The sequence below is a fragment of the Chanos chanos genome, chromosome 8, assembly GCF_902362185.1.
Source record: "Chanos chanos chromosome 8, fChaCha1.1, whole genome shotgun sequence".
Classification (NCBI taxonomy): domain Eukaryota; kingdom Metazoa; phylum Chordata; class Actinopteri; order Gonorynchiformes; family Chanidae; genus Chanos; species Chanos chanos.
Genome location: NC_044502.1, coordinates 1,916,287 through 1,940,069, shown reverse-complemented (window position 1 = coordinate 1,940,069; position 23,783 = coordinate 1,916,287). Strand labels below are relative to the sequence as shown.

General features: G+C 43.8%; 1 protein-coding gene across 1 annotated transcript in view; it reads right to left on the bottom strand.

Moving 5' to 3' along the window:
• stk11ip (serine/threonine kinase 11 interacting protein) overlaps positions 1–20,663 on the bottom strand; it is a 39,716-nt gene extending 19,053 nt beyond the window's left edge. The window contains 20 exon segments of the mRNA XM_030783373.1: positions 200–372; positions 1,476–1,719; positions 2,415–2,525; positions 3,287–3,489; positions 3,812–4,193; positions 4,195–4,218; positions 4,220–4,254; positions 4,624–4,705; positions 5,988–6,158; positions 6,829–6,870; positions 7,083–7,172; positions 7,635–7,738; positions 13,981–14,110; positions 14,886–14,957; positions 15,490–15,597; positions 15,986–16,081; positions 16,528–16,602; positions 17,410–17,612; positions 17,944–18,011; positions 20,580–20,663. Coding sequence (XP_030639233.1) covers positions 200–372; positions 1,476–1,719; positions 2,415–2,525; positions 3,287–3,489; positions 3,812–4,193; positions 4,195–4,218; positions 4,220–4,254; positions 4,624–4,705; positions 5,988–6,158; positions 6,829–6,870; positions 7,083–7,172; positions 7,635–7,738; positions 13,981–14,110; positions 14,886–14,957; positions 15,490–15,597; positions 15,986–16,081; positions 16,528–16,602; positions 17,410–17,612; positions 17,944–18,010 — 2,412 coding nt within the window. The 5' untranslated portion in view covers position 18,011; positions 20,580–20,663.
• Positions 20,664–23,783: the final 3,120 nt, after the last annotated feature.

The following is a 23,783-nucleotide window of genomic DNA, read 5'->3' as shown; positions in this document are numbered from 1 at the left end:
CTTGGCTTTTATTTATGTTAGCGGCATCATGACGTCATAATGGTGGGTAAGGATGTCACCACAAAAAGCTGTAACCATGGTTACATTCAATGTCGCTCCATTATTTGCAATATGTCGCACAAAAGACATAGGATTTGGTGCAGAGAAGGTAGAAACCATTGACCCAAAAAAAACGATGATTTTCAAACAAAGAGCATACCAGTATGTTTTGGTGAGGTTGCACTGGGGTCTCTGTCTCGTCAAAGGTAAAGCGCTGGGTGTCACCTGTCTGCCCTGCCTGGGGTGGGACAGGAGTACTGGTGGAGGGTGCTGATTGGCCAGCCAGCTGGACCACATGATCACTCCCGCACTTTGAGCATATTACGGTATTTTCTGGTGATACAGAAAAACAGTGATACACAAAGTTATGAGTCAAAATGAACAAACAAACAAATAAATGAAGGAATGAATGAATGAAGGAATGAATAAACAAACAAATTAGGTTTTCAATAGAGTACAAAGTTATTCTAATGTGCCATATGCATCTCTTTTATCAGTCTCTAAGATCAAACAAGAGTTATTTTTGCCCAATCTACCACATAGAACCACTTTAGCTTGGAGATGCCAGAGGGCCTTCTCCTGTGTACATGTTGCTTCCTGTTCCAAACACCCTCACCTTGTCCCCCAAATCAGCTATGTGTGATTATGCAAAACAAACCGTCCAAGAGACAAGACAAACAGCATTGAAACATCTGGAGAAAAAAAACCCCTCTCCATGTTCCAGTTCATTTTAAAACACATTTTATGAGCCACATTAAGTTTGAAGATAAAGTGACTGAACTAATTTTTGAAGAAAAAAAAAAACGAACTGGTCGGCCAAAGAAAAGACAGCCACAGGATATGAGCATGTGAACGAAAAAGGATCGATGCCAAAGGACAAAACTGTTTCAAATGAAAAATGCCTTTGGTTCCTGATCGCTTCCTTTGAAAACCTTCCCGAGAAAATGACGTTTGACTGGATGATGTCGTAAGACTACGGTTCACTGTGTTCCCCAGCAGTGGATGCAATCTTATTATTTTTAAATATGTTTCTTTGTCGTGTTTGAACAAGACAAGGAACCCACCCTTTTTTTTTTTTAAAAGGCATGATTCACGAATCTGGACAGGTAGAGCATTCAAACCTGGGTTAGTCACGACTTCTCGTCTGTCCAAAACAATCAAACAACAACGACAAAAAAAAAAAGTGTCTATATTGTATAGGAGCATGACAAGATGCCTAAATACCAAAAGGCAAAGAAAAACATTGTTTTGTGATTTTCCAGGTGAGTTTGAGGGACAGTAGCGTGCCAGTACAACCCATTTAATCTGACTGTGGCACAGATCAGGGGAAATACATTCATGTCTCTGCTTATCCTTGGAATGTTCTGGCACGTGAAAAGCACCAAACCCACGCCGAGCGCCAATAACTACAGGTAAGGCCTATTATGGGTCTTTACCTTCACCGTTCCCTCTGTCCTCTCTCTCCTCCACTCCCCCCTCTTGTCCTTCCCTCGTTCCGAGCCGCAGAGGCAGAAGCGAATCGTCCGGTTCGGAGAGGGCGGTTCTGCCGGTCTCCGTGGGTTCTCGTTGGAAGAATTCCTCACGGCATTTCAGGCACTGCAGCCGGACGCTCCGCGGCTTCTCATTCGCTATCTGTCGCTCGTTCTCCTCCGCCACGTGTGACAGGATGTCCGTCAACGTCTGCCATGTGAATTGGGTAGCCACAACAACCGGGTGGGGGGGGGGGGGGGGGGGGGGGGATTTTGTGTTAAATAAAAGGTTATTTCACAAAATGATTTCTACATTTATTTTAGGGGAACAAAGCGTCAATAAATTAAAAGTACAACGAGGAATACTGTCACTGTGGTAAAACGCATTATATTTTTGTCCACTAGGCGGCAGATGATCTCTAGATACTTGACTGAGGCAGAGTTAAAGGTAACAATTCTCTTTCCTGTGGGTTTTTAGGGACAGAGGCTGTGTTTGAAATGCCATACGGGTGTACCACATACTGCATACTGGCCCAGTGTACACTGTGTACTGCCCACCCTAGTGAGAAGTATGCAAGTATGAGTCTACAACACAGTCACATGACTTCCGCTGGCCGCCATGTTTTTTGAAATTTTTGGAAAGTTGGAAATCACTGTATTGCATCATGGGATGCAGTAGCTGATGAAGTGAGCTCTGGCTGTATACTGGAAATTTTCGCCAGAGTAGCACATCGTCCAAGTAACTGTCCACAAAATTTTTATTTTTCGTGCACTGCATACGACTTACTACTTTTTCTGTCAAGATAAGTATATGAGCAGTATACAGCACATGTGTTGAACACAGCTAGAGTCTAACAGTGCAGAGAATAAACTGGCACAGACAGAAACATGAAAAGTTCAGTTCACCTCCACAGCCTGCTGGGGATCATCGTCCAACATGGCGTAACAGCGCCTACACTTCTCCCGATTGATGTAGCGAAAGTGGAGCTCTAGGCCTGGGAGAAGCTTCTCCTCTCCCTAATGTACAGAAAGAGAGAGAGACAAAGAGAGACAGACAGACAGAGACGGAGAGAGAAAGAGAGAGAGACAGAGACAGAAAGAGAGAGAGGGAGACAAAGAGAGACAGACAGACAGACAGAGAGGGAGACAGAGAGAGATGGAGAGACAGAGAGATGGAGGAGACAGAGAGAGAGAGAGAGAGAGAGAGAGAGGGAGACAGAGAGAGATGGAGAGAGAGAGAGATAGAGAGAGGGAGACAGAGAGAGATGGAGAGACAGAGAGATGGAGAGGGAGACAGAGAGATGGAGAGAGAGAGAGAGAGAGAGAGAGAGAGATGGGGGAATGTGGGTGAGAGGACAAGGTTAGAGAACATATTTCTTTTGGAGGAGGACACATCTCGTACAGTGAGAGTTCTCTACTCTCTGTCTCTCTCAGTCATGTGAAAACCATCTCTCAATCACAGTAATCATCTCACGCATATCAAAAGTCTAACGTTAGACTATCATCACAGTAAAGACAATAATGAAAGAGGTAATGTTTCTTATTCTGTCTGTTGTAATTCAGAAGTTACACTTTGACTTTAATTCATTAATGATGTGCAAAGACAAACCAAAATTTTAAACAAATTTCAGCTGAGAAACTAGACCCCTATATTTAATCTCAAACTGAGATTTTTCATTTTCATGATGAGATCCTTGACTTTGAGCTTGGCCGTTCAGCTCTACTGATGCATCGTGGGATCTGTCTCTCTGGAGAAATGAACCAATCTGAGCCCTGACCTTCTCTGTCCACGTGACCTGGGTGGCTGCGACCTCTCGGAGACTGTCCAGCTCCAGCCGTGTCCTCACGCGACCCTGATGCATGTCGACCTCCAGCAGGTGACCCTGTTTGACCCTCAGGAAGAACGGCTGTGAGGCCTTCCTCTCACTCTGCTCCTCATCGTCAGAGAGCACCCCCACCAGCAGGGGCAGACACAGGTCCACTACAGAGCACAGAGGAGACGAGGAGAGAGTCACAAATCTAACGCCCCCCCCAGAAAATAAGAGCCAAAATCCTCAACCACACATCCTGTTTACAATATTTGAAAAAACAAAAAAACAAAAAATGAACTGAATTGAACAGAATAGAAATTGCATTACTGGCAAGTCAAAAGTCATTTTAAAAGCGGTTGCCGGGGAAGTTTGCCACCTAAATAAGATCACACGTTTCCGTCGGTTCTCTCTTTTCTGAAAGAAAAAATGAAACAGTAATACAACAAGAACAGTCAAAGACGTCACTGTCGCCGAGTTACGGAAGAGACAAACCTCCCAGTTCCTCCTCCGGTTCCTCGTGTGGACTGTGATTGGCGTGTTCTCCGTCCGGGGGTTGTGGCTCGGCCAGGCTGGTCTCCAGCGTGGACTCCGTGTTTGGAGGACTGTGGCCGGTCCACTGCAGGGTCGACTCCGTCTCAGGCTCGGGGTCCGAACCCTCCTCTTCGTCCTTTTCCTCCTCTTCCTCCCCGCCCTTCCTCTTGGGTTCGGAGGCGAGCAGAGGCGGGGGCAGGGACTCCGGCGGTGGGGGCTGAGAGTCGGGTTTGGCCGGGGGGGGCGGAGACGGCGTTCCGTGGCTGTTTACGAGGACCTGTGCCGTCGCCTTCTCCGTCTGCGGGCCGTCCAGGTGATGCTGATAACGAAGCCAGTCCTCACCCCAGCTTCTCCCGGAAGCTGTCCATTCCGCTCAATGTCCTTCTGGTGGTGCAGCACAATTTCTATAGGGACGGACGAAGATGACGACCAATCAGAGACGGTTAAACCGCGCTTGTTCTAAAAACCACTCCGTATGACATTACACAAGAACGAGGATGACCCTAAATACGATCGGGTCTTACGGTATAAACAGAGTTGTGTCATCTGATAAGTGTGAGGGACGTCATCGCGGTGAAAATTTGACGGTTACACGACATGATGAACTTTCATTCCGAACACATCGCTCATTAAGGGCGTGTAACTGTACAAGTTGGACTTGTAACGTCTTCATAAATCGATGTGTCTTTGAGTTCCATGATCACCAAAGGAACCATCGAGCAGTGACTCGGTCTCTGTTGTGAGGGACTGTCTCTCTCTGGCGTAGTACTCACCTGCATGACTGGCCTGGCCTCTGGAATCGTAGTCTGTGTCGCTGGGCTCGGAGATACTGGCTCTCCTTACCCTCACCTTGGACTGGAGAAAAACACAGAAAACGGGTTTCTCTTAACGTCTGACAAAACGGAGTATCTGAGAGGAGCGGATCTGAACTTGCACAGGTCTGAAGAGGTGTTCTGCTCCCCACACTGACCCATCTCACTTTGGAACACTGTTCACCAGCTCCTGGTTCCATTAACCATTTTTTTCTTTCTTTTTTTAATGATAGCCTCAGAGAAAAGGAGTGACAAAATTAACTTTTTTTCTGATTCTCTAGAAACGGTCTTTTGGTGTTTTATACTATTTTGGTCTGATTTTTTTTTTTGAAAAAGAGAAAGTATGAAAGAGAGGGGATGCAAAAACAAATAAAATATTTCTTCCAAACTGTAACTTCCATTTGATTTCTTTTTCTTCCAGTCCAATGACAAAATGCTTACAGGTGTATAGCTCTTGGTTCCAGTGAACTAAATCATCACAAAACTGCTCTGCTTATGAATAAATGGAATATGAATAACTGTCCGTAAAATAAAACAAAGTGATTCCAATACATCAGTCAAAATAAAATATTATCTAAAGCAGAGCTCAGCAGGCACGTTCACTGTCTGTTTGAGTTTGGACCATGATGTGTTTCACTGTTTGAGTTTGGACCATGGTGTTTTCACTGTCTGAGTTTGGACCATGGTGTTTTTCACTGTCTGAGTTTGGACCATGGTGTTTTTCACTGTCTGTCTGAGTTTGGACCATGGTGTTTTTCACTGTCTGTCTGAGTTTGGACCATGGTGTGTTTCACTGTCTGTTTGAGTTTGGGTCGTGGTGCTTTTCACTGTCCTATCTGAGTTTGGACCATGATGTTTTCACTGTCCTGAGTTTGGATCGTGGTGTTTTTCACTGTTGAGTTTGGGTCCTGGTGTTTTTCACTGTCTGTTTGAGTTTGGGTCCTGGTGTTTTTCACTGTCTGAGTTTGGACCATGGTGAGTTTGGACCGTGGTGAGTTTGGACCATGGTGAGTTTGGACCATGGTGAGTTTGGGTCGTGGTGAGTTTGGACCATGGTGAGTTTGGGTCGTGGTGAGGTTTGGACCATGTGAGTTTGGACCATGGTGAGTTTGGGACCATGGTGAGTTTGGGTCGTGGTGAGTTTGGACCATGGTGAGTTTGGACCATGGTGAGTTTGGGTCGTGGTGAGTTTGGACCATGGTGAGTTTGGACCATGGTGAGTTTGGGTCGTGGTGAGTTTGGACCATGGTGAGTTTGGACCATGGTGAGTTTGGGTCGTGGTGTTTTTTCAGAGGGACAGACAGATTCCTCAGACTCAGCCTTACCCTGGACTTCTTCTTCCGGTTGCGGGCGAGTCCTGCTTCGCTGACGGACACACTGTCAGTGAACTCCCCTCCCCCGCTGGAGACGTCCTCGACCCCGGGCTCTGGCACAGCGGGGACTGGGTACACGGTCTGAGTCAGCTGACCATTTCTCTGCCCGGGTTTAGGCAGGACCTGTAAACAGGCAAATGACGTGTGAGAATCAGCAAATTAAAACTTGTAACTGCTGGTACTCTCTGAATATTACAAACCTCTGAATATCACAAACTTCTATTACAAACCTCTGACTATTACAAACCTCTGAATATCACAAACTTCTATTACAAACCTGGCTCAACATGGACAACCGAGAGACTAATGACTAGCTAAAGTCAAAACTCGTTGCAAATGCCAAATCTCATCTGTGATGCTTTCGTGCATTTTAAAAACCTATGTCTACCTGGCCTAGGAAAGGACTTCAAACAACTAACATACAAATATTCATATATATGTATACACACACACACATACATACATTTATTTAACATAATTTAAATTTTTAAAATTAAACAAATTGTTATGTGTATTATGTGAAAATATATATATATGTCAGGGACTCTGGCCAGATACGCCAACAGTTTTAATTCATGGTAAGGAATGTAATGTAACTGCTTCAAGTCACCTAAATAATATTAGACACTGATGAAACATTTCAATCACTTCTGTCAGCAAACGCAGTTATTTTGGTGTTTGCATTTTAGTCAGTAAAGAAGTAAACTAGAATAACGTGATGAGAAAACACAAAACCCTGTAGGAGGAGGATAAAATAGGTGTGATACTATCAGAGCTCAGCTCCTCTGCTCACCGACAGGTCAGCCGCGGTCAAGGGAACGCCATCCAGTCGGAGCTGGGAATCAAACGCCAAAGTCATGTCATTAACACAGATGTCACTACAGGCAAGAGAGCTGTTACTCACAATGCCTGTTAATGCCTGGAAACATGACTACTTATTCCATAATGAAACACATAAACTCAACCCCTGCTGTAGACTACCTTTTGAGGTGTATTCTGAACAGCCTCACACACACACCCACACACACACACTTCACCGTGCCTTACCCGTTGGAAGGCGGCTTTTCGGGAGAGATGGCACACAGTGGAGGTTCGGTGAGTTTTCTGGAAGTAAAGGGGGTTTCCCTCCAGGACCAGCTAAACGGACAACAGTGTATAGCACAACATGATTTCCATATAAATGTTGACTATGGTGAAGTCAGTAGTCTTCACAAACTGCTGATTCAGTTGGTTTTATATAAATGTTGACTACGGTGAAGTCAGTAGTCTTCACATACTGCTGATTCAGTTGGTTTTATTTAGATACAAAAAAAAAAGATAAATCGTATTGTCAAATGTCATCAACATTGAAAGATAAAATTTATTAGACCTTTCTCGATAGAGTCAGCGAGACATAACTTAGGCTGAAAACATGAACACACACTTCACACGAACCTTCACTGTTCTGACTTGTTACGGTAAAACAACAAATTTACCAAACCTACAAATCAAATGGGGCATTAAACAGGGAGCCCAGGGGAGGGAGGACAGGGTGAGAGAGAGGCTAAACTGGTACTGGAGAAAAACCAGAGAGACGTCGAGGGGTGAGGGGTGTGGTACCGTGTTGAGGCTGTGCAGGATGGAGAGAGGAGACAGCTGAGAGTGCTCCATCAGGAGGTTATAGGCCAAGTCCAGGTGCCGGAGAGAGGCTAACTGCTCCACCCCTGCAAATACACACAGCAAAACAACAGCTCAACACTCAAATACACACAGCAAAACGACAGCTCAACACTCAAATACACACAGCAAAACAACAGCTCAACACTCAGATACACACAGCAAAACGACAGCTTAACACTCAAATACACACAGCAAAACGACAGCTCAACACTCAAATACACACAGCAAAACAACAGCTTAACACTCAAATACACACAGCAAAACAACAGCTTAACACTCAAATACACACAGCAAAACAACAGCTCAACACTCAAATACACACAGCAAAACAACAGCTCAACACTCAAATACACACAGCAAAACGACAGCTCAACACTCAAATACACACAGCAAAACAACAGCTCAACACTCAAATACACACAGCAAAATGAAGGCTTAACACTCAAATACACACAGCAAAACAACAGCTCAACACTCAGATACACACAGCAAAACGACAGCTCAACACTCAAATACACACAGCAAAACGACAGCTTAACAATCAAATACACACAGCAAAACGACAGCTCAACACTCAAATACACACAGCAAAACGACAGCTTAACACTCAAATACACACAGCAAAACAACAGCTTAACAATCAAATACACACAGCAAAACGACAGCTTAACACTCAAATACACACAGCAAAACAACAGCTTAACAATCAAATACACACAGCAAAATGATGGCTCAACACTCAAATGCGCACAGCAAAACGACAGCTTAACACTCGAATGCACACAGCAAAACAACAGCTTAACACTCAAATACACACAGCAAAACGACAGCTTAACATTCAAATACACACAGCAAAACAACAGCTCAACACTCAAATACACACAGCAAAACGACAGCTTAACACTCAAATACACACAGCAAAATGACAGCTCAACACTCAAATACACACAGCAAAACAACAGCTTAACACTCAAATACACACAGCAAAATGAAGGCTTAACACTCAAATACACACAGCAAAACAACAGCTTAACACTCAAATACACACAGCAAAATGACGGCTTAATGCTCAAATACACACAGCAGAACAACAGCTTAACACTCAAATACACACAGCAAAACAATGGCTTAACACTCAAATACACATCAGTAAGAATACATAAATAAATACATACATACATACATAAACAAACAAACAAACAAACAAACAAAAACAGCTGCAGAGCTGAAATTCAGTGAGCCTGCCCTTCATCGGACGTCAGGCTCAGTGACATGGTCTAAGGGAAAATATCTTCACATTTATCACACACACATACGTATATATATATGTGTGTGTGTGTGTGTGTGTGTGTGTGTGTGTGTGTGTAAGTTGAGTGACTATATGAAATGTGCATGTCCACAGAGAAACTAAAACATTTAATATGTAAGACATACGTCCAGCTATTTATTGTTTTTATTTCTGAAAAGGTTCTGATGATTGACAGAAGATCATGGCAGTTCGCTGTCGTTGTTTTTGTCGTTGTCAGGCCGTAACCATTCCTGTCTATTACTGCTATCCACACAATAAACTACTGTATCTAATATTAACCGAGTGATCAAATCCTTTACTGAGATTCTCAGAGGACTGGTCTACCTTCCCTGTCATTGCAGATTCTGTTTAAACATGACACACACAGTTCTTGTCCCTGTTGTTTGATCCATGTGGTACTGGTTTCACTGGTAACTGCCTGATGAGTCAGCTCCACCTGGTATGAGTGACGTCTCACATCTCACTGGATGTTTCTTCCCTTATAATGTATTGAGATGTCGTAGAATAACTTTGAGGTGTTGTAACAGTTCAAGGGAACCACATTATGATGAATTTAACATATAGCTATACTGGTTGAATATCAACCTTTTTTTTTTTTTTTTTAAATCCAACCAATTTCCAATGGACAGTCAGGAGACAGGAGACTTTTTCAGGAGACTTATTCAGGAGACAGTCAGGAGACTCTTTCAGGAGACTTTTTCAGGTGAAGTAGAGACCAATGGGTGTTGTGTTTTTACAAAAAAAAAACCAAAAAGAAAAATTTGGCCACAAACAGAGAAGTTGGCAAGATCAGGAAGTCTTCCTCTTTTGGCTGAGGGATATTACACAGGCTCTGACACCGATAACACAAGGGCTGGATTACACAGAGTTTCATGAACAGTCACTGACTCCCTCAGGCAGAATAATAAAACACCTTCACATTGTTCTGTCTGTTAACGGCACGTGATGCAATCAGCAACGACTCCTTCTGGACTATCCTCTTTCCATTAAGACCCCATTTAAAAAGCGTGTTTACATTTTCACACGGATCATTACAAGTTAAAAGCACACAGACACTGTCTAAGACACTCTGCGTAACAGGAATGTGAAACTCCGCCTCCAATAAAAAAATCAAAATGTTTGCATAATACCACAAATAATGCTAATTCTTGCCCCCTCATTTTTCCACTGTGATGTCATGAGTGGGCGGAGACCAGTCCCTTGTCTTGGCCTTTCTGATTGGCACATTGTCTTCTTCACACTTCAGCAGACGCTGGCCTTCAGTGGCGTGTGGAAATTTCCACCTTCTTGGCCTGCCACATGCCCCATATCTGTACATCTATACTCTGCATCTGAACAAACGGATTGATCCACCGGACCCTGAGCCCTTAACCTCAACATCCAAGTCCTAAACCGTCAAGTCCGAGTACAAGTCTGAGCGACATTCATGATGACTTGGGTTCAAGTCCAATTCACCGAAAATGGGACTTGAGTCCAAGTCCTGGACTCAAATACTACAACACTCCACATAGCACATCATACTTAATTGCTGTTTTTAATGAAAGCAAATGTTTCTAGTTTCATTGTTCCCAACCACTTTTTTCATGTGTGTTGATTCATTCACACACACACTAAGGCCACTGCAGTCTCTCAGCCTGGCTGCACACTAAAGCACCTACACCACCAGGTCCAACACTACAGCACCTACACCACCAGACCCAACACGACAGCACCTACACCACCAGACCCAACACTACAGCACCTACACCACCAGACCCAACACTACAGCACCTACACCACCAGGCCCAACACTACAGCACCTACACCACCAGACCCAACACTACAGCACCTACACCACCAGGACCAACACTACAGCACATACACCACCAGACCCAGCACTACAGCACCTACACCACCAGACCCAACACTACAGCACCTACACCACCAGACCGCACACTACAGCACCTACACCACCAGACCCAACACTACAGCCGCTACATCACCAGGCCCAACACTACAGCACCTACACCACCAGACCCAACACTACAGCACCTACACCACCAAACCCAACACTAAAGCACCTACACCACCAAACCCAACACTACAACACCTACACCACCAGACCCAACACTAAAGCACCTACACCACCAGACCCAACACTACAGCACCTACACCACCAGACCCAACACTAAAGCACCTACACCACCAGACCCAACACTACAGCACCTACACCACCAGACCCAACACTACAACACCTACACCACCAGACCCAACACTAAAGCACCTACACCACCAGACCCAACACTACAGCACCTACACCACCAAACCCAACACTACAGCACCTACACCACCAGACCCAACACTACAGCACCTACACCACCAGACCGCAGGTCCCCGTCCGCCTGTTATCACCACTCATATCGGCTCAGTTCATCTCCTCATTAAATAACTTCACATCTGCTGACAGAGAGGAGCAACAAATAACTGATGTTAACATCTGTGAAACAGTCGATTAAAACAGGGCCCTTGAAATGCAGTATTGGAAAGACTAGATCTGACCCTAAACAATGAAACATACCACATGAGCACTTTAGAAAACTAAATCAACAGATCTGGGAACATGAGAGCTACAGCACTGGCTTACAGAAAAGCTTTGTTATGGAAATGGAACAGGGGCCAAAGGACTCACTCTCTCTCTCTCTCTCTCTCTCTCTCTCTCTCTGCGTGTGTGTGTGTGTGTGTGTGTGTGTGTGTGTGTGTGTGTGCGTGTATGCCTCTGGGGCATGGCACAATGCTGATCAGATCATATCTGGTATCCACTCGAAGGCAGAGACTAACTGGGGATTACAGAGAAACATCCCTCAGAAAACACTGGATAATCTGTCCACATATTCTCCATTTCCACGTATTCTCCATCCACATATTCTCCATTTCAGTGGGATATCTTTCCCGTTCTTCTTTTTCTCCTTTTGCAAAGATATTACATTTGGGAATACACACACAAACAAACTATATACTCGCTCACACACACACACACACACACACACAGACATACAAAGTGTAGCAACATCAAACCAAAACAATATTTTTTTCTTTTCTAGACTATATCATAAAGAAGAAACAGCTTTGAAATCAAGTCATTAGAAAACCCGGTCTGAATGTACGTGACGGACGGCCGAATCCACAATGGCCGAAGAGCAAAACGACAGTAGAGGTCTTCTCAAGCACCACACAACAGCAGCTCTGAGAACGCCAACGCCAAACAGAGCTAACAGAGCTAAAGCTGCAGCCACAAACAGCAGTCTGGAGTGTTAAGTATGTGAACGCATCGTGTAAACCGCACTGTTATGTTCTCTCAACCATTTCACAGCAACTGCAACAGGAAGAAAAACCTCACGCAGATGTGAAGATGACCCAGACTTAAGCTGACTAAAGACTTCCTGGTTGTGGGAGGCATTAGTGCCAAACATGTTACTATGACTCGAAGACATCCAGGTGAATGCACAGGTAACATAACCAGAGAAGAACTGGAGCGTGGTGCTTCAGTCATATGCCAAATTCTTGATGATGCAGGAGAGAGCTGTAGATGAGTAATAAAAGAGGAAGAGGAAGATGTTAGAGCAGGGGTGGGCAAATCCGGTCCTGGAGGGCCAGTGACCTGCCGGGTTTTTGTTTTCACCTCTTACTTACCTGTTGATTTTCACCTTGCAAACAGGTGTGCACGCTCCTCAGCCAATCACAGATTACATTTAGTTAGCTGACAAGAAAAACAGCAGGACCATGGCCTTCCAGGACCAGATTTGCCCACCCCTGTGTTAGAATGTCTTTTTCAGTGCCCTGGGTTTGTTTCCTTTGTTCATTCTCTAAGCCGCTTATCCTAACTAGGGTCACGGTTGGTGCTGGAACCTATCCCAGCGTTCACAGGGCAAAAGGCAGGAAAACACCCTGGACATGTCACCACCCCATCATCCATGTCACCACCCCATCATCCACACACGCACATTCACGGCGGGAATCGAACCAAGGATCTTCTCACTGTGAGGGGACGGCGCTACCCACTGCGCCACCCCTGGGTTTGTTCAAACTGCATAATTCTCATTCTTCATCATTGCATTGCCATTCACCTCTGAACATCTATAACTAACAACTACAATATCTCTGCACAAAATCAGAGAGAACCAAGAGCAACAGAGGATCAGGCAAGGAGAGATACACACACACACACACACACACACACACACACACACACACACACACACACTGCTAGAGCGGGCATCGGATGTCCAGATGGAGATTACTCTGGCAAACAAACTGCATTAATGGAGAAATTCTAGCCCAAGGACATCAGGAAACCGAGGCTGGCAGTGCTCCTCCGTTCTCTCCCAGGGGCCCCGGGCCAGGTTTAAAAGACCCCTTCAGACAGAGCTTTCATTTCCAATATGACTGTGAGCTTTAACTGAACCTCTTCATCCGGCTCAAAAAAAAAAAAAAACGCAACTCTGTCCGATCCCTGATGTGTTAACAGCCTTTGGTGGGTAAAAAAAAAATACTACAGCAAGAGTCAATGAGTTCACACTCAGCCTCACTTTGCACTGGACTGAAAACAGACTCACACAGCTCTGCGTTCCCATCAAACGGGGCTTCTCTCCGTTCTGGGAATGCTAGTCTCAACAGAGGACGGTATGGACCATGGTTTCTCCTCTTTCTCCTCACCTCTTGATAAACTATGCACGCTTTTTTTGTAACCCAGGAATCCATTCAAACAGATCAGCCCACTGTTCTTTTCTAAACATTTAATAATTGAAATCATAAGTAACGTATTAGTAACTGAGACGCCTCGACAGCCAGCATAAGCACTGGTGTGTTGGAACGAACCAACTTAACTAAGGTCAGCGTTAAAAAATCATCCAGTTATTGTTTATGCGTCTTAATATTTCTGACATTTCAAACAAATATCCTTGATTGCAGTGTATATTTATCCACTGGTATTGCTCCTACCATTAATGGTCTCCAGTTCGTTATTTCTAAGGATCAGGGTGACCAGTTTGCCTCTGGCACTTAGGCCTAACTCTGGCGCCCTCTGCAGGTTATTGTAGGAAAGGTTCAGATGCTCCAGTTCACTCAGGCACTGCAAGTCAACACACAAATACACAGGTTAAAAACAAAACATCACGTTACGTCCGCAGCAAACACACGCCAACAGTCCTGTCACGTGTTTTCACTTGCTTTTGTTAACAGCTCAACTTCACACTTTTATTTTATTGAAAGGAAGGGCTTATGAAATAAGTTCTGGCTTTTGTCTTGTCTTTGGGTGACAGAATTGAGTCTTACATCAGTGTTCTCTCATGGTTCAAGTCTCAGGCATGGACATTAGTGGTGGATAATCACAAATGAACAGTTGTTGGATCATTTTAAAGGAGTATTAGTTGGAAAACGTGTAGTGACTTGTTGGAAATGCTGGAGGACAGGAGGGCTAAGCTAGGTGACTAGCTCAATCAAACCTGTTTTATTTGGGGTGCTTAGACCCAAATGAAGAAATGTGGGGATAAAAAAAAAGCCCCCTTTTCTTCTTTTTTGGCCCCACAGAGATAACCTATCTTGTTTTGGAGTGGGGGGGGGTATTTTAAGTCTGGGTTGACTTCAGATGGGAACTGTTTGGCTTTGAGATTCTTTGCATAGGTGTGTGGAGGAGAAGGAAAAGATAAATGTTTTCTTTTTCAGGGAGGAGGGAGAAAAAAGAGAGAGAGATGAAAGCCAAGGTGGGGCGTGTGTTTGTTGTGTATCAGACAGAGACAGAGACATGAACCAAAACCACACCGTGGAGGAGACAGCGATGGGGGGGGGAGACATTTGAAAAGAAAGACTGTAGTGGTTATAGACATCTGATCAAAAACACACTGCACCTTTAGAAACTCAGCGCAGTCCTGAATCTTATTGTGACTCAGATCGAGCGACCTCAGCACGTTCAGCAAGCTCTGGAACCATAAAACACATCCCGTCAGTGAACATACGGTAACACACGGTTCACCTACGACAGCAAGATTCAGTGACTGACAGGTAATGAGATCACACTCAAACACCACCACAGGAATAAGCAAAACTGTCATTTCCACATAGGGTCAACACTGCAACACAGTAATGCTGGAGTCTTTCAGTTACAGTTTAAAACCAGTTCTGTCCCCTTTCACCAGTAATGCCTATGCTGGAATTCAAACAGATAGTACTGCAGATACAAACCTATGCTATCTCTAACCACAGACCGCGCACGCTCTCTCTCTCTCTCTCTGTCTGTCTACCCACTCTCTCTCTCTCTCTCTCTCTCTGTCTGTCTACCCACTCACTCTCTCTCTCTCTCTCTCTCTCTCTCTGTCTCTCTGTCTACCCACTCACCCTCTCTCTCTCTTTCTCTCTGTCTGTCTACCCACTCTCTCTCTCTCTCTCTCTCTCTCTCTCTCCTGTGCTGTCTGACTCTCACTCTGGGTGGGCTAACAGGACAAAGGAACTGACCAGAGACTCGTCCAGGCAGCTGATGGAGTTGTAGCTGAAGTTCAGGGTGTGGAGCTCCAACCAAGGCAGAGCGGAGCTCAGATCTCCTCCGCACATAGAGAGCAGCTCCTGCCGAGCACGGGTCGGGCACACACAAACACACACATACACACACACACACACACACACACACACACACACACACACACACACACACATACACACACACACACACGCGCGCGCGCACACACACGCACGCACGCACGCACGCGCGCACACACACACACACACACATACACACACACACACACACACACATACACACACATTTATAATTCAGTATGACATCAGAGCATCATCTGTCAGTGTATTTCACATCTCTTTTTCAAACAGTCATTTGCTCTGGGAGTGATGACACTAATAGCAGACACTTTGTGTTGTATGTATTTGGCAAAACACTTGTGCCCTGAGTCTGATTCCGGTTACTGTATCTGTGCTGTGTGTCATGTGGCCGTACCTCCAGTGAAGTGAGACTTCTGGAACATGTGAAGACCTCCAGTTGGGAGTAGACACCCCGCAAACCCTCCAGACAGTGAGGAGGAATACGCTTTAGCTAAGGGACACGAGAGAGACAGGCAGACACACAGACAGGCACACACAGAGAGAAAGACAGGCAGATAAAGAGAAGAACACAGAGACAAACGTGAGACAGCACTGTAACACTGTATGTATTTTGGTGACATCTCCACTCAGCTTGGATGCCACATTTAACTAGGCGGCAAACTGAATTAGAAATCTATCATTTCAATAACCTGTAGTAATTTCACATCTGATCTTCAGAGGAACATCAACGTAAAAATGTTGATTTTAACTCAGAGGAACAACCAAATAGGATTTACCATAATCTGCTAATGGAATGTGATGCTTTTAAGGCAGTGTAAATGACTGGTCTGGGGGCTGATGGAGTTTAGCTGATGTTCAGAGAGGATCAGGCTGCTCTAATGAACTGTGATGCTACGGTGGGACCATGAAGATGAAAATGAAAATGAGTGTTCATACCTCTAAACGCTTGAGAGATTTGAAGGGGAAGATTGTCACCACAGACTGAAGCCTGGAGCCAGGTGGGTTTATAAGCTGAGTTTCACAAAAAAATAAAAAAATAAACACATAGACATGGCATGAAAGACAACAGCGCCATCTAGAGGCTCCTGCATTTAACTCTTATTTTACTCTCTAGGAAATACAGCTAAACGGTGATGTGAAATAGATACATCCATATTATCAATTGTTTAATTCATCTCAAATAAAGAGATATGTATTCAAAAGTAAAGTCTTGACTGTGAATGAGAATGGAAGTAATGCCAGTTGGCTATAGAGCACTGAGATCAAATTGTGAGAGAGCATGTTTCATTTGAATGACCAACTCATAAACATGACAGATATAACTGAACTTTTTAAATCACTCAGAATTTCTTGACCGAACCATAGTAAAACCTGACTTTTTACAAATCCCTAAAATGTTATGCATCCTTTACTTAAAAGTAGTAAGTTAATCTCAAATGGAAAATGTTAATTTCAGCCGCTTAATTTTCTCTGGAGCATTGGTGCTGTTCCAGGCCTAGGCAGAGTCTAACCCTGCTGTTCCAGGCCTGGGCGGAGTCTAACCCTGCTGTTCCAGGCCTGGGCGGAGTCTAAGCGTGCTGCTCCAGGCCTGGGTGGAGTCTGACAGTGCTGTTCCAGGCCTGGGCGGAGTCTAAGCGTGCTGTTCCAGGCCTGGGTGGAGTCTAACCCTGCTGTTCCAGGCCTGGGCAGAGTCTAAGCGTGCTGTTCCAGGCCTGGGCGGAGTCTAAGCATGCTGTTCCAGGCCTGGGCAGAGTCTAAGCGTGCTGTTCCAGGCCTGGGCGGAGTCTGACAGTGCTGTTCCAGGCTGAAATGACCTACCTTCACAGAGATGGCCTTCTGCAGTATGTCGAAGAGGAACTGGACTTGCAGGAGTGAGGTGGTGTCGGCCGGGTGGGAGGGGAGGGCCAGGAATCCGTGCTGGTGAGTCCGCGAGAGCAGGTGCTGTTCGAAGAGCTGGGTCAGGTGCTGCAGGTAACTCACCTGGAGAGTTAGAGTACTCGTACCATCCAACACAGAGTCACCTGCAAACGTCAACGACAAAAACAAACGACACAGAGTCACCTGCAAATGTCAACGACAAACAAACCGACAAACTGACTGGTCACAGACAGTATAACAGCGTTCACTAAATGGAGCTAGACTGAGATTACATTGACATGGTGTTGCACTGTATATTTGTGTGTGTTTATGCAAAGGGCCCTGTCCTGAGTATTGTTATTAAATTTGTGGCACTACACTATATGAAACATTCCATGTAAAAAAAGCATGAATTAACATACACTGATGACCAGGATACTGACAGTCTTTATTAAAAGCATTGAGTGCTGTGAGAATGTGATTGGTCAACGTTACCGTTGTTCCTTAGCAACGTGGCGAGGCTGTGCACAAGGGTAGAGGGGCCTCCTGGGCTTACAGACATCCTGAGAAAATAAAAACAAAAAAGAGTGATGTCATAGCACCTTCTCTGAACTGAACCCATGTGACCAGACTGGATCAGGACCTGCTCTGAACTGAACCCATGTGACCAGACTGGATCAGGACCTGCTCTGAACTGAGCCCATGTGACCAGACTGGATCAGGACCTGCTCTGAACTAAACCCATGTGACCAGACTGGATAAGGACCTGCTCTGAACTGAACCCATGTGACCAGACTGGATCAGGACCTGCTCTGAACTGAACCCATGTGACCAGACTGGATCAGGACCTGCTCTGAACTGAACCCATGTGACCAGACTGGATCAGGACCTGCTCTGAACTGAGCCCATGTGACCACACTGGATACAATTCAGATCCATACACAGAGACTGAATGTACTACATATCCTATTGATATCTGGCACTGTTACACTATCTATCTATCTATCTATCTATCTATCTATCTATCTATCTATCTATCTATCTGTTTTATGTTAGCTAACCAACCAAATCACATGTAGTTTTTGTCCACCAGCATCTGTTAAAGGAGCCAAACTGGTGTGTAATGCATGCATAAAGGATTAAATCTGCAGATCAATGAATATAAATAAAAACAGAAAATGTGAAAACAGATACATGAATGCAGAAGCAGATAAATCTCTTACAAAACAGAAAAAATTCTGTGACATAAATTTGTCAGAGACACAGATCTCTGACACGTTTATGTGACAAAACCATTTCAAGAGCATGTTCAAAAACAACTGAAAAACCAGTTTCATGTCAAATAGAAAACAGGCAAAAGGTCAGAGGAAGAATGTCCACACCACAGACCACATCAAACCAGAAGAGAAAATGATGCACAATGTCTGTGATAGCCTGTCTGTGACAGCCTGCCTGTGATAGCCTGTCCTGTGATAGCTTGTCTGTGACAGCCTGTCTGTGACAGCCTGTCCGTGATAGCCTGTCCGTGATAGCCTGTCCGTGACAGCCTGTCCGTGATAGCCTGTCCGTGACAGCCTGTCCTTGATAGCCTGTCTATGACAGCCTGTCCTGCAGGACTTCCCCCATTAAGGAGAAGTGGTCAGAGCAAGCGCATTAGAAGGCTGTGTTCTCTGAGGAACTGTTGCTGAATTGCAATTGAAAAAAAGAAGAAAGAAAAGAAAAGAAGGAAATTTGGGTATTTTTGGGGAGAAATGAAAACGAACGGTCACATCATTTCACTTAAGAGGGAACGCTGGAGAGAGTTTTCTGGGTAGAATGTAGGCAGCGTGTAACGACTCCATAGACTGACTATAAAGAAGGCAAACACACATATAACTTATAAGATTTTAGACCGCAAAAGCAAAAAGATCATGTAATAAATTGTTGTCTTGTACCATAAATCTGTGTGTTCATGCTGTATGAACTGTTGTAGAGTTAGTAGCACAGTTTTTGTATTCTACAGAGAGCGTACCATTGTAGACACATGTGTCCTGTAAGGTGACTGAGCCTGGGCATCCAGCTTGTCCCCAGAACACTAACTAACACACAGCTGATAACTGATATGCACAGTTCACTGGGACTTGTGTAATTTACCCCACAAACATCAGACAAGCCAATGACCAGTGACCAGATCATCTCATTAACATACGACAGGAAGAAGTACAGAAATAAGGATATGTGTGAATAATAGGAATAGACACACAAGTTAAAATACATAAATATACAGATAATTTGGAAATATATAAATAAACATACAGGTTATATGCCTGTTTATTCAGAGAGATCAATGAAGTCTCTTATATGAACATATACATCCTCTGTATAAACTTAGACATTTATGTTAAACTACAGGTAGTAGCTGTATAAAATCATGGCAGGATTTGTCCTCCATATACGTGTGTGTATGAATATGAATTGCGTGTATTCATCACTGCAGGAAAAAAGACACAAAGGATCTGACACATGGGACAAACTGAGACATACTAGAACCATGTCTGAAGTTCAAGGTACCTGGTTTATTTTGTTTCGTGTGAACTAGGTGTCTTTGTAAATCATCTCTTCGTCGAAACGTGAGCTTTGGCCTTATGCGTAGAACGGAACTACCATACTGCAATCCTTGTTCTTGCTGTCAAGCTGAGAGTCCAAACTAACGACTACAGTTATATACTGTAGCTGACTGTTCTAAACTGGCTAACTGGTCCGCCAGCTGGTGGATTTCGTGCCTACTTGCTTTGGCCCGTAATGTTTGGGCACAGCATAGCTGGCAAAGCTCCTGTAACTGGGTACAGTCAATGATAACTGAACTTGGTGTGAAATCACTTTGTGGCCTCTTTAATCACAACACATCATTCTATCTAGCTACCTCTGGTGAAACGGTTAGACTGCGAAGTGTGATAAACCTAACGCCAATATTTGCACGTTCATTTGAAAATATTGCCTAAAGATACTGTCGTTCGCTTAGACAGAGAGAAAATTCAGCAACATTAGCTGCCAAGGTTGGAGGTTAGCAAAACGGCTATTAATAATTCCTATTAGTTGTCGGCTAACTTTGGCTAAATCAAGTATTTTCCTGAAACACTGACAAAAGTTACCTTATGTGCCACCGAACATGTAGTCCCGGAGAACAATCTGTCCAAATCCTTTGGTCAGTTCAGAAGTCATGTAATTCATAACATGAGCTAATCCATAACTTCACTCTCTTCCTTATGTTTATGTTCTTCAGATTCTGTCATGTGAAACCATTTCTGAAAGGGTTGCATACGGTGGCCTTGACGTACCAAACTGAAACAAGGAGTTCCTAAGGATTGAGTGACCTCTGGCGTTCACTGTAAAAAACTACATTTAATAGACGAGTGTGTGCGACACGCACACGCACGCACGCACACACACACACACGCACACACACACACACACACACACACACACACACACACACACAAAGGCGTGTTACAGTCGTACTGATGAAAACTATCGAAAATTTCAAGGGAATAATGACATGCTTAAGTGAATTTGTAGATAGCATTATTTTAACAACAAATGGACGGTTGCTTGAAAAATAACGTGTATAGTGAAGATAGATAGCATTTCCCAAAACTAAAGTTCAATGAAAGAAGAAAAAGCATCGCTCGATTGGCCAATAGATGGAGCCTTTTCTGAATGACCTATGAATGTCTTATAACATCCCTGCTGCTAACATTCTTGACAAAAAGGTATCTCGACTGAGAAAGTGAGAGAGAGAACTACAAATCTACGTATAAGGTCTTCGCAACTTATTTTCTGCCCTTTTGTTGGTTGCATCAGACGATAGAACGAAAATTCGTTCTTATAACAACTTGTAGGAGTAAAGGTAACATCCAATAGCCTATGTACGTCACACAACAGCGGCACGAGGGAACTTCGAACTCAACTACGATACAACACGGTCGTGTGAACCTGGCAAAAGGCAATTTTTTCAGAGAATCAGACTGCATATAGGGCGTTTTTGGTGAATAGGCTACACGTACAGTAATATACTAAGTCTATTAAAATGTAATATACAGTAATATATTGGATATTGAATATTAAATTGGTTAATTAAAGTTTCCTCAATTTTACGTTCATTTCACATTCTGATCCTACTGGTATTTGAATTCTTTCAGATGAATATTGTTTCTGAATATTTGAATAAATGCCCATATTTAATAAACACCGTCACTTCCATACAACTATTGTTTCTCACAGTAGGCGGATTTCTTGAATCATGTACCTGTTTTGACGGGACTCTGTTTTTAAGAAGCTCAGAAAACATTGTGCACCCGTCAAAAGCTGCGGCAGATGTCTTCAGTCATTCCTGTCCGTTGCTAGGCAGCATACCGAAAAGCCTCCTACATTCAGATACGGCCAAACACACTCTGTCACTACGGTTATTTGCTCTGAACTTTGAAAAACAATATTTTGACGTTTTCAGTGAAGGGCATCGACAGAACAGCATGAGTAATCATGTCCTCAAATCATGAAAACAAAAGGCTCCCTCCAGCTGTATTTTCCAAGATAAATTTCCATTACTGAAACGGAGCCAGTGCAATTTACACTGGTTTTCAAAACAAAGGAAGAGCAAGCAGTGGTAACATGATGGATAAACTTCCGTTAGATTTAAAAGCCATGTCGAACACTCCAAATAACACTCAGTAAAATGTAGTGGGGAGTGAGAAAGTAACTCCCTTTCAGACAGTTTACTTATATATTGTTTAGATTAAAGATTCAGATTAAATTAAACAAACCTACAGTGCAGGATATTCAGACACACACACACACACACACACACAAACATAGGCTATGTGTATATATATATATGATATGGGGGGGGGGGTAAACTTTTAAGTCTTTTTAATATGGTGTATATTGAGATACACATTATAAAGAACACCGAAAGCTGACTGTGCCCATATATTCTGCCCATATACAGTATATAAATTCGAACTGGCCAAACTTATCCAGACGTACGCGCCCACCCAGCTGGCAAACAGAATGGACGTACAGCATACTGCTCTGCTGTCTTAGGATATGTTAAGGCATAATTCATTTGCCTTATTTACACAGTACTGTCCTTGATGGGAATTACACTTCACCAACGAGGGGTATTATGGCTTGTATCCCAAGCATCCTAGAAGGTACCCACACACTGTACAAACCTGAGGTACAGGCGATGTTTATAAGACTGCGGGTCGAGGCTACAGCTGTTACTTTTTTTAAAATGACATATGAGGTCCTGTACAAACATCTCCGCTTCATCAAGACGGCCCCCAAGAACTGGCAATTTCAAAAGTCTCCTTTCTCCTCTGAACTCTCCAGGACGAAACCTGCTGACAACCGTAAACAGGTAAAAATGCCACAAAATCAGAGGGCACCCACAAATAAAATAATCCTCGTTTTACATCTCCTTAACTGCCGATGCAACCAGCGGTTCCGTATGGAGCTGCTATACTGGTGATCTTAAATAAACAGCGATTAGTCTCCGAGGCAACCAAGTGCAGACTCCAGGCGGGTTAATGGGGGCTTGTTTGGCTGATGGGTCTGGGCAAGCCAAGTCATTGCGCTAATCAACAGGCAACTGAAAAACGAAGGAAGAATTTGACTGTAGCTGCATTACATTACGTGTTGCTTAAACGATCATTGCCAGTGTGGAACCTTACTTCACCATAATGCTACATACTGATCTACTGCAGAGCTGAATGTTAACTTTCAGTGGGAGAGCAATTTCTGTACATGAGGGGGAAACACATGAGCAAAGTGCCTGACAAGTGGCTTTCTTGATTTCGTGTAATGCTACATAAAATTCTGTAAATGTGTTGTGTTCATACGATATTCTTTCTGATCACCCGTCAGACCAAAATGCGAAATGCCTTGCACACGTTTCTTTAATTTGGGTGGGGGAAAAAAGCAGAAGAGAGTGGCATGCTGAGAAAAGTACAATTTTTCCCAATAAACCGGAGGAACTGCTTCACAGTGCCGGTGTCATGCGGTTGCCAATATTGCTTACAATTATTTCCACCTACGCATGTAACAGAGAACAAGTCCTGAAGGCGAATTGGATTTTTTTTAATGCGGTTTTTCGTTTCACAGTCAACATTCTATTACAACATGTTACATTAATGATACACATGAAACATCATAAAACATTAAAATACAGATCATTGCGCATAAACACAGACTGACAGATAGGGTAGATCAAATTGTTGGCAGTACGGTCTGTCGAGTTTTCACATTTGACAAAGCTGCAGCTCGCGCTTGTCATCTGCTATGATGTCAGAGGAATA